The following is a 13483-nucleotide window of genomic DNA, read 5'->3' on the forward strand; positions in this document are numbered from 1 at the left end:
TCAGTTATATGGAACAGTCAAGAACATGGAATACTGGTATTTATTTTAGTTATAAAAAAGGCTCTATTTTATGGATAGCAAGTTAAGAATCCCCAAGAGCTAGAGGAGAAAGTTTTGTTCCCAAAATATCAAATGTAACTTGAGATATAAACTGAGGTCTCTGGTTATGATCTGGACAAATCCCTTATTTAACAGAGTCTCCAAGGAGTGCTGCTGTGTCATTTCCAGGCTGTTTTCATAAAGACACGTTAGCAGCTGGGTCTCAAGCTGTGAGGGAAGCTTCTCAGGTGGCGCTGTTGGTAAAGAATCCACCTGCCAATGCAGGACATGCAGGAGACACGGGTTCGGTCCCTGGGTCAGGAAGATCCCCTGGAGGAGGAAATGGCAACCCACTCCAGTATTCTTGCCTGGAGAATCTCACGGACAGGGAAGCCTGGTGGGCTACAGTCTGAAGGGTCCTAAAGAGTTGGACATGACTGAGCGACTAAGCATGCAGGGTATTTTATCAGTGAAGAAACTGAGGCAGAGAACACCCCAGTGTCTTGTCCAGGAGTCAAAGCTTCATCTTTTGATTAGAGTATTTTTTAACTTCCCCACTTTGTCTTACTATATTACTTGATTATACAATCTTGATTATACATTATACATTCTTTTAAGCACACAAAATTCCTTTAATATGTATTTTTAATAGAGCAGTGAGACAAGAAATCACCTTTCTTTTAAAGCACAGCATCTAATTCCTGATTAAATCAGACAGTGTTAGAAGCCCCCGGCACAGTTCATTTCATGTCTAGAAAAGTCCATGACTTGGGGGAGACAGGGGACAGGGTTGGAGCAGCATGGGACTGTCTGTCTGGAGGAGTCTTTGAGACTTCTGTTCCCAGCAATTTGGCTTGGCTAGGTATGCTGAGATGCTCTTCCACTACAAAATATCTAGAAGAACTAATTATTCCACCTTTTCTGTGCTCATAGGAAGTAAGAGAAATTATCAAGGGGGCAAAACAAAACAAAAACAATACCCTAAAACCACAGAGCCCTAACCCCTCTATAGCTAGAGAAGCAAACCCCACTCTAGCTGGAATTCAGAGTTGACACTGAAGGGAGATTGTGCTGTGGCCCATCAGGGAGCTGAGCCTGAAACTCTGGGATCTGGTCCGGGATGCAGGGGAGCAGGAGTGTTTCTGGGTCAGCATTGTTCTCAGATGCCAGATGAAGCAATGCAAATCCTCCTTGGAGAAAAACTTTCTCAAGGAAAGCCCCCAGATCTTTCATAGATTCAGATCAAATCATGTGAGAAATATCTTAAATGCATAAAAAAGACAATTCATTACAAGGATGACTTTTAGACTAAAAGCAGACTTCTTGACAAGACAGTGGAAGCTGGAAGACAATGGAATAATAACTTCAAAGTGGTTTGAGATAGTAACTGTCAATCTAGAGTTTCAAGAATGAGGTTGAAATAAAGACATGTTTTGATATCCAAGAGCATTTACCCTCAGTAGACCTAGAGTCAAGGAGCTTTTAAATCATCCAAAGAACTCCTCTGAGGTGCAAGGTATAACTTCTATAACTTAACATACACAACTATGACTAAATAAATAAACAGATTTTTTTTAAAGGAAAGAAAACAGAAAGTCTTTTGCTGAATGTGCTTGGAAACTGCTGTTCACTTCCTCCTTAACTTTACCCAGAGACACAGCCAACATCAGAGAAGTGGGGTGACACAAGACTGTGGCTGACCACACCACCCCTTCCCGCTGGATAAAGCTGATTATCTAAAAGCCTCAGCATGTTTGCCTTGGGGCTGACCAAAACCACAGGATGATTCAACACTGTTCCTGTTCTCTCGGTTTTACATCCTGTGGTTTGCTCTTCACTGGCTGTCTTTCCAATAAGAGCAATCTCCTAATGAGAAAGTGACTAATGAGAAGAAACAGACAGATGACATTTATCTTGAGAATAAGACAGGGCTAAGAAGTGTCTAATTTGCATGTCCTTTTCCAACATAGCCAATGAGGGGGAATTTATTCCTCTAGCTCTTTTCCTCTCCCAAACAGATTTTTTTTTTTTTTTTTTAACAATACCTCTACATCATTGTCTGAGAACACTGACAACATTTTGGGACCTTGAGGTTCCCATGAAATCACAGCATAAAACTAGTTACTTCTTTCACCTCTTGTAAGTATAATACATGTTTAGCATCTGTAAATTATTATTAATGTACAAAGAATAAGTCTGTTTTCCATTCAACTGTTTATACATCAGCTCATGCTTATTTTAGTCATGAAAATAAGTAATTGGTAAGGATTTATTTTAGCAAGACTTTCAGAAAGGTTTAAATCGCCAAATTAAACTTTTATGTATTGAGATACTTAAGTATCTATGGAGAGTAGGTGACGATGACTACCACAATGCTACTTGAATGTGCATGCAAACTGTACAAGTCTTGCTGTCTTATAATCTCACAGAGGGGTAGAAGAATCAGGATGCGACTATGCATGTCCTGATTTCACACTCTAGGTGAGGACCCTGGCTCTGTTATACTGTCTCTCTTTGAACTTCTTGCTGCAAGCATGAGAACAGTCCTTAGTGTGAGGAGTCAAAGGGTAAAGCTCCGGTGCCAAGCGGTCTGAGTTATGTGTCAGCTATGCAGGGAGTTTTCTGGGAACACCAGCTCTTTTGAACCTAATGCCCTTGCAGGGAGGTGAGTTTGTGTGTAACTTTTCCCACTTGAGGTGGAGACATCTCCATATCACACTGTCAGGCCCTCTGAGCTCTCTATTTCCTCTGCTTGTCATCCCACAGGGTAGCTCTTTCCAGAGGCAGAGGGGTGGCCTCTCCCATTTTAGCAATTATATACAATCTTCCAAATTGGATTGTTTATCACTTTATTTCTCCCATGCATAGAATCATTGTCCTCCAGACACTCTGCTTGTGGACTCAAAATATGCCGCTGGTACCGGAAGTAGCCCAGCGGGAATCCTGAGCAGAGGATGAGGGCTCTTCCTCCATCAGCGGCTCCGCCCACCTGCAGCCACTGTCCCAAAGACCCAGGCTCTTGTTCCTCTGCAAAGACTCCGACTGAAGCTCTGTGTGGACTTGGGAGAGAGGGCTGGCACATCCTTCTGAGGATCAACTAGCCAAGAAGTCCTCAAGGACTACCTCACCTTGTTTTTCTTGCTGCCTTTCCCACATGGGGTAATATCAGGGAAAAAGTTGAGTCATCCTGGAGTGTGAAGTCAAGTGGGCCTTAGGAAGCATTACTACAAACAAAGCTAGTGGAAGTAATGGAATTCCAGCTGAGCTATTTAAAATCCTAAACGATGATGCTGTTAAAGTGCTGCATTCAATACATCAGCAAATTTGGAAAACTCAGCAGTAGCTACAGGACTGGAAAAGGTCAGTTTTCATTCAAGTCTCAAAGGAATGCCAAGGAACATGCCAAGCAATGTTCAAACTACTGCACAATTGCACTCATTTCACATGCTAGCAAGGTTATGCTCAAAATTCTTCAGGATAGGCTTTAACAGTGCATTACTGAGAACTTCCAGATGTACAAGCTGGGTTTCAAAGAGGCAGAGGAACCAGAGATGAAATTGCCAGCATTCGTTGGATCATGGGGAAAGCAAGGGAGTTGCAGAAAAACACCTACTTCTGCTTCATTGATTACACTAAAGCTTTGACAGTGTGGATCACAACAAACTGGAAAATTCTTACAGAGATAGGAGTACCAGACCACCTTACTATCTCTTGAGAAACCTGTATGGAGGCCAAGAAAGAACAGTTAGAACAGGACATGGAACAATTGACTGGTTCCAAATTGGGAAAGTAGTATGACAAGGCTGTATAGTGTCAACCTGTTTTTTTAACTTCTGTGCAGAGTACATCATGAGAAATGCCAGGCTGCATGATTCACAAGCTGGAATCAAGACTGCTGGGAGATTTATCAACAATCTCAGATATGCAGATGATAACACTTTAATGGCAGAAAGTGAAGAAGAACTAAAGAGTCTCTTGATAAGGGTGAAAGAGAAGAATGTAAAAGCTGCCTAAAAACTCAACTTAAGAAAACTAAGATCCTGGCATCCAATCCCATCAATTCATAGGGGCAAATAGATGGGGAAACAATGGTAACAGTGACAGATTTCATTTTCTTGGGCTCCAAAATCACTATGGATTGTGATTGCAGCCATAAAATTAAAAGACACTTGCTTTTTGCAAGGAAAGCTATGACAAACCTAAACAGCATATTAAAAAGTAGAGACATTACTTGGCCAATAAAGATCCGTACAGTCAAGCTATGGGTTTTCCAGTAGTCATGTATGGACGTGAGAGTTGAACCATAAAAAAAGCTGAGCACCAAAGAATTGATGCTTTTGAACTGTGGTGCTAGAGAAGACTCTTGAGAGTCCCTTGGATAGCAAGGAGATCAAACCAGTAAATCCTAAAATAAAGCAACCCTGTATATTCATTGGAAGGACTGATGCTAAAGCTTCAATACTTTAGCCACCTGATGTGAAGAGCCAACTCATTGAAAAAGACTCTGGATGCTGGGAAAGATTGAGGACAAGAGGAAAATCGGTGGCAGAGGATGAGATGCTTGGATGGCATCACTGACTCAATGGACATGCATTTGAGCAAACTCTGGGAGATAGTGAAGGACAGGGAAGCCTGGCACACTGCAGTCCATGGGGTTGCAGAGAGTTGGACACAACTTAGCAACTGAACAACAGCAGCAAAACTTGAGTTGCTGAAGTTACAGGTAGTTGGCATATCTGGTGCATTTGTGAGGGGAGCAGACTATAGGGTTACCCCTCTAAACATAGCCAAACACAAACATGAAGATCCTGAAGATCTTGTCCTTGTCCTTGTATTTGGTTATGTCCTATGTAATAAGGTAGTAGTCATGAAACAGTGCAGGACCCTATGGTCCTTACCTCCCCACTGTGTCCTTTACCTGCTTTTTGTCTGTGAAAACCTTTAGTCAAAAATAATAAATTTAATCAGAGAAGTGAAAAATGCAGAAACAAAGGAAAACAGTCAAAGGAGACAAAATAAGAATAATGTAGTCATGAAGCAAAGTCAGGGACCTTTGGTTCTTTCTCAAGGGCTATAGATAATACTTTGAGCCATATCCTATCAATGGTCTTATGCATATTAGAACACCAGGGTGAAGAAGCTAATACATGATGACCAGACCATACCCACGGCATAAGCTGCCACAATTCTGAGAACTGGCCTCAAAGTAATGGGAACAAACAGATCCTGGAACTGAAGATTAACTGTGCCTCAAACAATCAAGATGATGCTGGTCAGACCACCGACAACCAATTTGAAGATGACTGTCAGAGCTAACTGTGCTATTTCTGCAGGTAGCCCCCTCCCTCTGTCTATAAAAGCTCTTGCCACTCTGGATGCCAGTTGGGGGGAGAGTAGGCCTTTGGACAGATGCCTGCCATCCACCCACCCCAGTTGCCGGCGTCTGAAATAAAGTAAACTTTCTTTTCTACCAACCTGACTTGTCTCGTGGCTTTTGAGTGGCAAGCAGCTGGACCCTACCTCACTCTTTCAGTAATAGCTGATATTTCAAAATAAATTCCTGACTTACTGCCAAATCCCCTGCCCCCTGGGGCAGAGGAGAATTTATTCCTATTTCTCTGCTCAACTTGGGCACTACTGATATTTTAGACAGTAGTCGTGTTAGTTTCTCAGTTGTGTCTGACTCTTTGTGACCCCATGGACTGTAGCCCATCAGGCTCCTCTGTCCATGGGATTCTCCAGGCCAGAATACTGGAGTGGGTAGCCTTTCCCTTCTCCAGGGGGTCTTCCCAACCCAGGGATTGAACCCGGGTCTCCTGCATTGCAGGCAGATTCTTTACAGTATGAGCTACCAGGAAGTCCCTGTATTTTAGATAGATAATTGTTTATTGCTGTGGCTATGCTGTGTGTTGTCAAATGTTTAGCAAGCGTAAGCATAGATTCTGGCAGAATGGACACATGGAAGGTCGGATCATGTATAAAAATAGAACTCTGACACACAATCTGCAGCAGCTAGCATAGGACGTCAAACCACAGCCTCTATTAATCATCTGCCCCGAGCTGTCAGAACCTAATCAATAACCCCAGCTTTCCTGATTCACGCCTGGCTTCCAATTTGGGAGCAACCAGAGAAAGCCAAATGTGCTCCCCTGTCCATCCACAGGCTGCCTCCAGTTTACCCACGATGACAGCATCTAATCAGGGCATACCCTTTCTTCACTACGAAGCTTCCCACTCCTCTGCCTACCTTTGTCATTATTGTCATTCAACCACTAAGACTCCTCTGTCCTTCACCATCTCCCGGAACTTGTTCAAACTCATGTCCATTGAGTCGGTGATTCCATCCCACCATCTCATCCTCTGTCACCCGCTTCTCCTCCTGCCCTCAGTCTTTCCCAGCATTAGGATCTTTTCCAATGAGTCAGCTCTTCCCAATAGGTGGTCAAAGTATTTGAGCTTCAGCTTCAGCATCAGTCCTTCCAATGAATATTCAGAGTTGATTTCCTTTAGGATTCTCTGATTTGATCTCCTTGCTGTCCAGGAGATTATCAAGAGTCTTCTCTAGCACCACAATTCAAAAGCATCAGTTCTTCAGCACTCAGTCTTCTTTATGGTCCAACTCACATCCGTGCATGACTACTGGAAAAACTGTAGCTTTCACTTATATGGACTTTGTTGGCAAAGTGATGTCTCTGCTTTTTAATACATTGTCTAGGCTTGTCATAGCTTTTCTTGCAAGGAACAAGTGTCTTTTAATTTGATGGCTATGGTCACTGTCCGCATTGATTTTGAAATTCAAGAAAATGAAATCTGTCACTGTTTCTACTTTTCCCAGTCTATTTGCCTGAAGTGATGCCTGTCTTTGAGTCTCTGCCAAGTGCAGTGATGGTGTTTGATCCTCTTGCTATAGTGAACTCTGAATAAATTAGCCTGTGATGTAATAAAGTTTTGGTTTTTGTCCCCATTTCCTGACACACAGTTCATAAGTCTTTGAAGCCAGGTACCTTTTGTATTCTAATGAAATGATGGGCTTACCTTGTGGCTTAGGAGTAAAGAATCTGCCTGCCAATGAAGGAGACATTGGTTCAGTCCCTGGGTCAGGAAGATCCCCTGGAGAAGGAAATAGCAACTCGCTCCAGCGTATTCTGGCCTAGGAAATCCCGTGGACAGAGGAGCCTAGCAGGCTACAGTCCATGGAGTGGCAAAAGAGTCACGACTTAGCGACTGAAAACAATGAAATGACTGGTAGCTGGCGCTCTCAGGGAGCCACTGGATGGGGACTGGTTGCCAGGGAAACCAACCAGGTGATCATTGTAGCTTTCAGTCCCGCTCCCTGACCTCCAGGGAGAGGAAGGGCTGGAGGTTGAGTTAATCACCAACCATGCCTAAGTAACGAAGCCTCCATAAAATAGTCCTAGTGAACGAGTTCAGAGAGCTTCTAGGTTGCTGGGAGGGTGACTTACTCAGAGGGCATGAAAGTTCTGTGTCCCTTCCACCCACCTTATGTATCTCTTCCTTCTGCCAATACTGAGGCTCCTCTGTTCATGGGATTCTCCAGGCAAGAATACTGGAGTGGATAGCCATTCCCTTCTCCAGGGCATCTTCCTGACCCAGGAACCGAACCCAGGTCTCCTGAACTGTCGGCAGATTCTTTACCGTCTGAGCCACCAGGGAAGCCCAACCTTTCTATAAACCTGTAATCTAATAAGTGATCTGTTTTCCCAGGTTATGTTAGCTGTTCTAGAAAATCACTGGACCCAAAGAAGAGGTGGTGGGAACCTCCAATTTATACCCCATCAATTAGAACACAGGTGAGAACTTGGACTTGCTTTTGGCATCTGAAGTGGGAGCAGTCTTGTGGGACTGAGTCTTTAAACTGTGGGTTCTCTCTTGTCTCTGGGGAGATAGTGTCAGAATTGAATAGAATTTTAAGATACTCACTTGGAGTCTGCATAAACTGGAGAATTACTTGGTGTGGGAAAAACCTGCACACATCTGGTGTCAGAAGTGAAATGAGTACAGGAAAGTGTAGCTAACTTTTACAGAATTTGCATGTGGTTCCATCATTTTTACCCATCACATAATTCTAATGAGCTAGAAAACATGACCTTTAGGGAGTGGACACAGAATAGCTAAATTTTGACTGTACAGTAGTGGTGAGGTCAGAAAGAACAGGGCGTTGTGGCCTATAATTGGGGGGCATTTTTAGTTGTTGGGGGGCTGGAGGGAGGAGAAGAAAGAGAATGAGTATATAGAGACTATTTCACATTGTTTCCAAGATGCAAACATGACTATTAAAAACAAGAATCCTTATTATATTTTCCACCAGCATATATAAACTAGTTTACATAAAATGTCTCATTTGACCCTCACAAAATTTTGTGGGTAGTCACAATTGAAGTTTTTTTTATTACTGTTATTATTACTGGCTGCACTGGGTCTTTGCTGTGATAAGCGGGCTTCTATACTTGTGGCCCATGGGCTTAGTTGCTCTACAGCACGTGGGATCTTATTAATAGTTTCCTGACCAGGAATCGAACCTGCATCCCTGGCATTACAAGCTCAGAGTCTTAATGACTAGACCACCATGGAAATCTCACAACAGAGGTGCTTATATTTTAAATTATTTTGCTTTGCAATATTGTGATGGTTTTTGCCATACATCAATATGGATTGACCATAGGTACACATGTGTCCCCCACATCCTGAATCCCTCCCTTCCCATCTCCCTCTTCACCCAATCCCTCCAGGTTGTCACAGAGCACCTGCTTTGGGTGCCCTGCATCCTACATCTCACTTCCACTGGCTATCTATCTCACCTATGGTAATGTAATGTAATTCTGATTTTGAATACAGTTTTATCCCTGATCTCGGAGACCAGGTATCTTAGGATACCTTCACGGGCTTGCATGGGAGTCACCGTGAATGGCCCAGGCTTCCCTGTCCTCCCCAGCATCTGACTCACCACCCAGCCACCCCCAGCATCACCGCCGGGACCCTATTCCTGGATATCAGTACCAGCAAAGTCTCATACCTTGATGTGTAGCGCAAATGACCGTGAGTTCCTGGCTTATGTCTCCAGACCGTCTTACAGGAATCAAAAGCTCCCCAGCATCCTCCTCTATTTTGTATTCTGCCTCTGGAATATAAACTGTTGATTCTAGAAAAGAGGATAGATAGCTTTTTAGCAAGACTTAAGTTTGACTGGTGATATTGGTGATATTTCAACCTGAGTGGAAATGTACATGATCTTGACCTCTATATATTCCAACTCTATGGAATATAGTAAGAATAGGAAATATCTGTCATTAAGTGGAGCTGGAGAGGTAGTGAAATTAAGTTTAGGAAGTTCCCTTTGAAATGTTAAAAGGGTTATTGAGCACTGAAATGGGAAGGAATATCAGCAATTTGGTTTCTTTTTTGGAGGTCACATTTTAGGTTTTCTAAATAAAGATCACAGATTTCCGTGTTTTACTTTTAATGTTTATTTTTTTAAGTGCTTTTGAACAATCAGGTCATCTATTCATGAGTATAAAGAAATGTTTTCTGCTTTATTCAACAAACATTTGATTCAACACTTATCAAGCAGACACCATGGGTAAGACACAAGGCTGAGAAAAATAAGCTACTCATTCTGCTCTTAATTCTTAAGATAATATTCCCATTGAAATTTTCTGAGCTGGATGTGTGTGTGTGAACACCTGTTACATTACTGTTCTCTGTCATTCAGTTTGGGATGTAAAAACATACACATAGGCATCATTAGAACAGTTGCTGCAATATGAGTATGAATACTGGTCATTTCTTGATGCGTACTATTTTTCTTGGGGTTTTTCAATGTTTTCCAAGGCTTTACATTAAGAATGCAATGCATAGTTAAAATACCTGTGTTTGTTTTTTAAAAAAAAATAAAAATTTGAAGTGGATTGTTTCTACTCATAGAATCAAGTGGCAAACTGAAGTGACTTTCTGAGTCAAACCACATTTAATAGACTGAAATATCTCCTCTGTATATATACATATATTTATTTATATTATATATATACATATACACAAACAGTGCCCAGTCTGCTCAGTCATCTCTGACTCTTAGCGACCCGAGGCTCCTCTGTCCATAGGATTCTCCAGGCAAGAATACTGGAGAGGGTTGCCATGACCTCCTCCAGGGGATCTTCCTGACTCAGGGATAGAACCTGCGTCTCTTGGCAGGCAGATTCTTTACCACTGCACCATATGCACATACACAAATTCTTCCTCTTGACAATGGAAGCATGAAGGAAAAATACTGTAGTACACCATCTGTTCTTCTTTTGGAACTGAGTTTGGGCTTCCCTGTGGCTCAGTTGGTAAAGAATCTGCCTGCAATGCAGGAGACCTGAGTTCAGTCCCTGGGTTGGGAAGACCCCTTGGAGAAGGGAAAGGCTACCCACTCGAGTATTCTGGCCTGGAGAATTCCATGCACTGTATAGTCCTGGGGTTGCAAAGAGTCAGATAGGACTGAGTGACTTTCATTTTGCTTCACTACAAGTTTACCCAGAATTCAATGTTGAATTATCTAGTTATCATATGTTACTTTTTTTCTCCTTTATTTTCCTGCCTAAAATGATCTCAACAGACGCTGGTATCAGTTTTTAGAAAACACTGGTCCTGATTACAGAGGGAAAAGACCGGTGATCATTTTCATTCTGCCATTTTACCCCCCTGTGGTATTCTACTGTCTGGACATCTCTTGATTCAAAAGATTGTCACCATGGAAGAAGCTAAAAGTAATGTTATTAATGTTAAGTGAAAAAAACCGATACGTTGGGACTCAGTTATCCAGCCACGTTCTCTATTTTCCCATTGTGAAAAGCTGCTCTTATCCATCTATGAATCCAAATCCCTTTTTATTCTTCAAGATTCAGCTGGAATCCTGCCTACTACAAAAAGCTTAATAGTTTGAAATGATGGTGATCTTTCCAGTTTCTTAGCTCAGAACACTGTTTTTGCCATGTTCCCTCACACGCAGCTTTCTTAATTGATTAATGTGTTTAAGCATTGTTATCAATAAAACTCATGAAATACCTTCATTGGGTGGTGAGGGCCGTGATTTCTATTTTTGTCTACTGGAGTGCCAAGCATGTGAAAAACAGTGTTTCTCAAATTGTGTTTCAAGAAAACTAGAACTTAAAGATTTTAAAAGATATTCCTTGGGTACAACAAATTAAAAAAAAATCTATATTCTAATTTGAGAAAACTGGTTAAACAAAGTCAAACAGATTTCTTTTTTTTTTTAAATTGAGATATAATTGATTTACAATGTTGCCTTAGTTTAAACAGGTTTCTTTGTAGAAGAGTTTTCTCAGGAATCTAATAACCTAGTGTGAATTATGATGCTTCAAAGGAGATATTTGAAAAGTTTCCTAGACTTCTTTGGTCCATGGAAAGTTTACTGACCATACTGTATAAATTGTATTATATTTTCTGCTCTGCAGTTTGGGACATGCTGATACAGGGGATTCTTCAACGATTCTTACGGCATTTAACTAAGACTTCCTTTCTGATAGTTAAGTCACCCACTTCTGGGGGGGTATGCAAATTCTTTTAGTTCTCATGATAATCGATATATCTAACATTCAGATGTGAATACTGAAATCCTCTTTTAGGACCTATTCTTCTACTTTCACAAAAAGGAGCAGGAAAAAAAGTCACAATCACTGGCTAATTACTTTTCTTTTTTAATTTCTCTGGGGAGATATTTGCTGAATGAATGAACCGATAATGAACTGATGAATTCAAGAGTGTTATGCAGAGCTATAACAGAACTTTGTGGAGCGCATGCTAAAGTGAATCAGTTGGCTGGTTCCCAGCAGCCGCATCTAGGGTGAGGGATATGTGAGGTCCCCACCTGATCTGGTGGGGAGCTCCCAGAAAATTGTGAGAAGATGGAGCAAGCCCTGATGCTTAGCCATCTGGGGTCAAAGCTCTGCCATACTGAGTGTGCGGATACTGGGAGGGAGGATTGGGCATTTGCTAGAGTAAGCTTGGCAAAGTCTTGTCTGTTTCACTCTCCTACATCCCTATTCAAAGATCCTAAAAACAAAGAAAAATGACTGCGTTGAGGTGCTTTACTTAATTTGAAATCCTAAGTGATATGAATGTGTCCAGTGGCTTATGGAGCTTGGTGGAGATACAAATACCTGAAATGAACCCAAGAACCCATTAATAGATTGTACCAATAGGAATCACATACCGTCTTCAGGGTCCACAATTTCAACAATTGCCATTTCTGGAAACTCCAGTACAGCCCTGACAGGGTTTGTCAGAATGATCTGGAAGGTCTCTGAAGCCTCGTATTCATTGTCTGATAGAATTCTCACTTTCCACGTGGCTGTAGTCTGTCCGGGATTGAACTGGACTTCTTTCTGGGCCTTTCCTTTAAAATCTTTATCTTTTTTTGCAGTTTCATCTTTTGTTACAATGCCTGAACAAAAATCAGGAAACTATGAATATAAAGCCAAGTAACTGAAGGGAGGTTTTCACAGTGGGTTCTACTGTTGATGAAATGCTAACAGCACAGAAATTGCTTCTTTTAATGTTCTCAGCAAACACTTATAAGCTAAATATATATTTTGGCTGTGTGGCATGTGAAATCCCAGATCTCTAACCAGGGACCGAACCCAGGTCACAGCAGTGAAAGTCTGGAATCCTAACCACAAAGCCACCAGAAGCTACCATTTTTGTGATTTTCTTGGATTGAAATATAGTTGATTTACAATATTGTGTTAGTTTCCCATGTATAGCAAAATGGTTCAGTTATATATATATATATATATTTCAGATTATTTCTGATTATATGTTATCATGAGATATGGAATATAGTTTCCTGTGATATACAGTAACTCCTTGTTGCTAATCTAGTTTATGTATAGTTGTTTGTTAATCCCATACTCCTAACTTATCCCTCCTCATTCCCTTTCTCCTTTGCTAACTATAAAGTTACTTTCTGTGTCTGTGAGCCTGCTTCTATTTTATATATAGTTTCATTATTTTTTAGATTTAGTATTTACTATTTATATATATATTTCATTATTTTTTAGATTCTATACATAAATGATATAACACAGTATTTGTCTTTCTCTGTCTGATTTACTCAACCAAGTACAATATTCTCTAGGTTCATTCACGTGGCTGAAAATGGCATTGTTTCATTCTTTTTTAGTGGCTGAGTAATATTGTATATACATGTACTCACATATATATACATATGTACTACATCCTCTTAATCCAATTGTCTTTTGATAGGCACTTGGGATGTTTCCACATCTTGGCTATTGTAAATGGTGCTGCTAGGAACACTGGGATACCTGTATCTTTTCGAATTAGAGTTATAAACTACTTTTGGCTAAGAGAGTGTGTCTAAGCAGAGATGGAGACAAAAAGAGGAGTGACAGAAAAAGGGAAC

At 41.2% G+C, this 13483-nt stretch overlaps 1 protein-coding gene across 1 annotated transcript in view; it reads right to left on the reverse strand.

The window, feature by feature from the left end:
- The window catches only part of FREM3 (FRAS1 related extracellular matrix 3), a 97514-nt gene that overhangs the window by 18323 nt on the left and 65708 nt on the right, over positions 1 to 13483 (reverse strand). Inside the window, exons 4-5 of the mRNA XM_043900744.1 lie at positions 12272 to 12502; positions 9074 to 9199 (exon numbers count right to left, since the gene is read on the reverse strand). Of these exons, the coding sequence (XP_043756679.1) occupies positions 9074 to 9199; positions 12272 to 12502 (357 nt within the window). The remainder of the gene's footprint in view (positions 1 to 9073; positions 9200 to 12271; positions 12503 to 13483) is intronic.

This window comes from Cervus elaphus, chromosome 5 (genome assembly GCF_910594005.1).
Source record: "Cervus elaphus chromosome 5, mCerEla1.1, whole genome shotgun sequence".
NCBI lineage: Eukaryota > Metazoa > Chordata > Mammalia > Artiodactyla > Cervidae > Cervus > Cervus elaphus.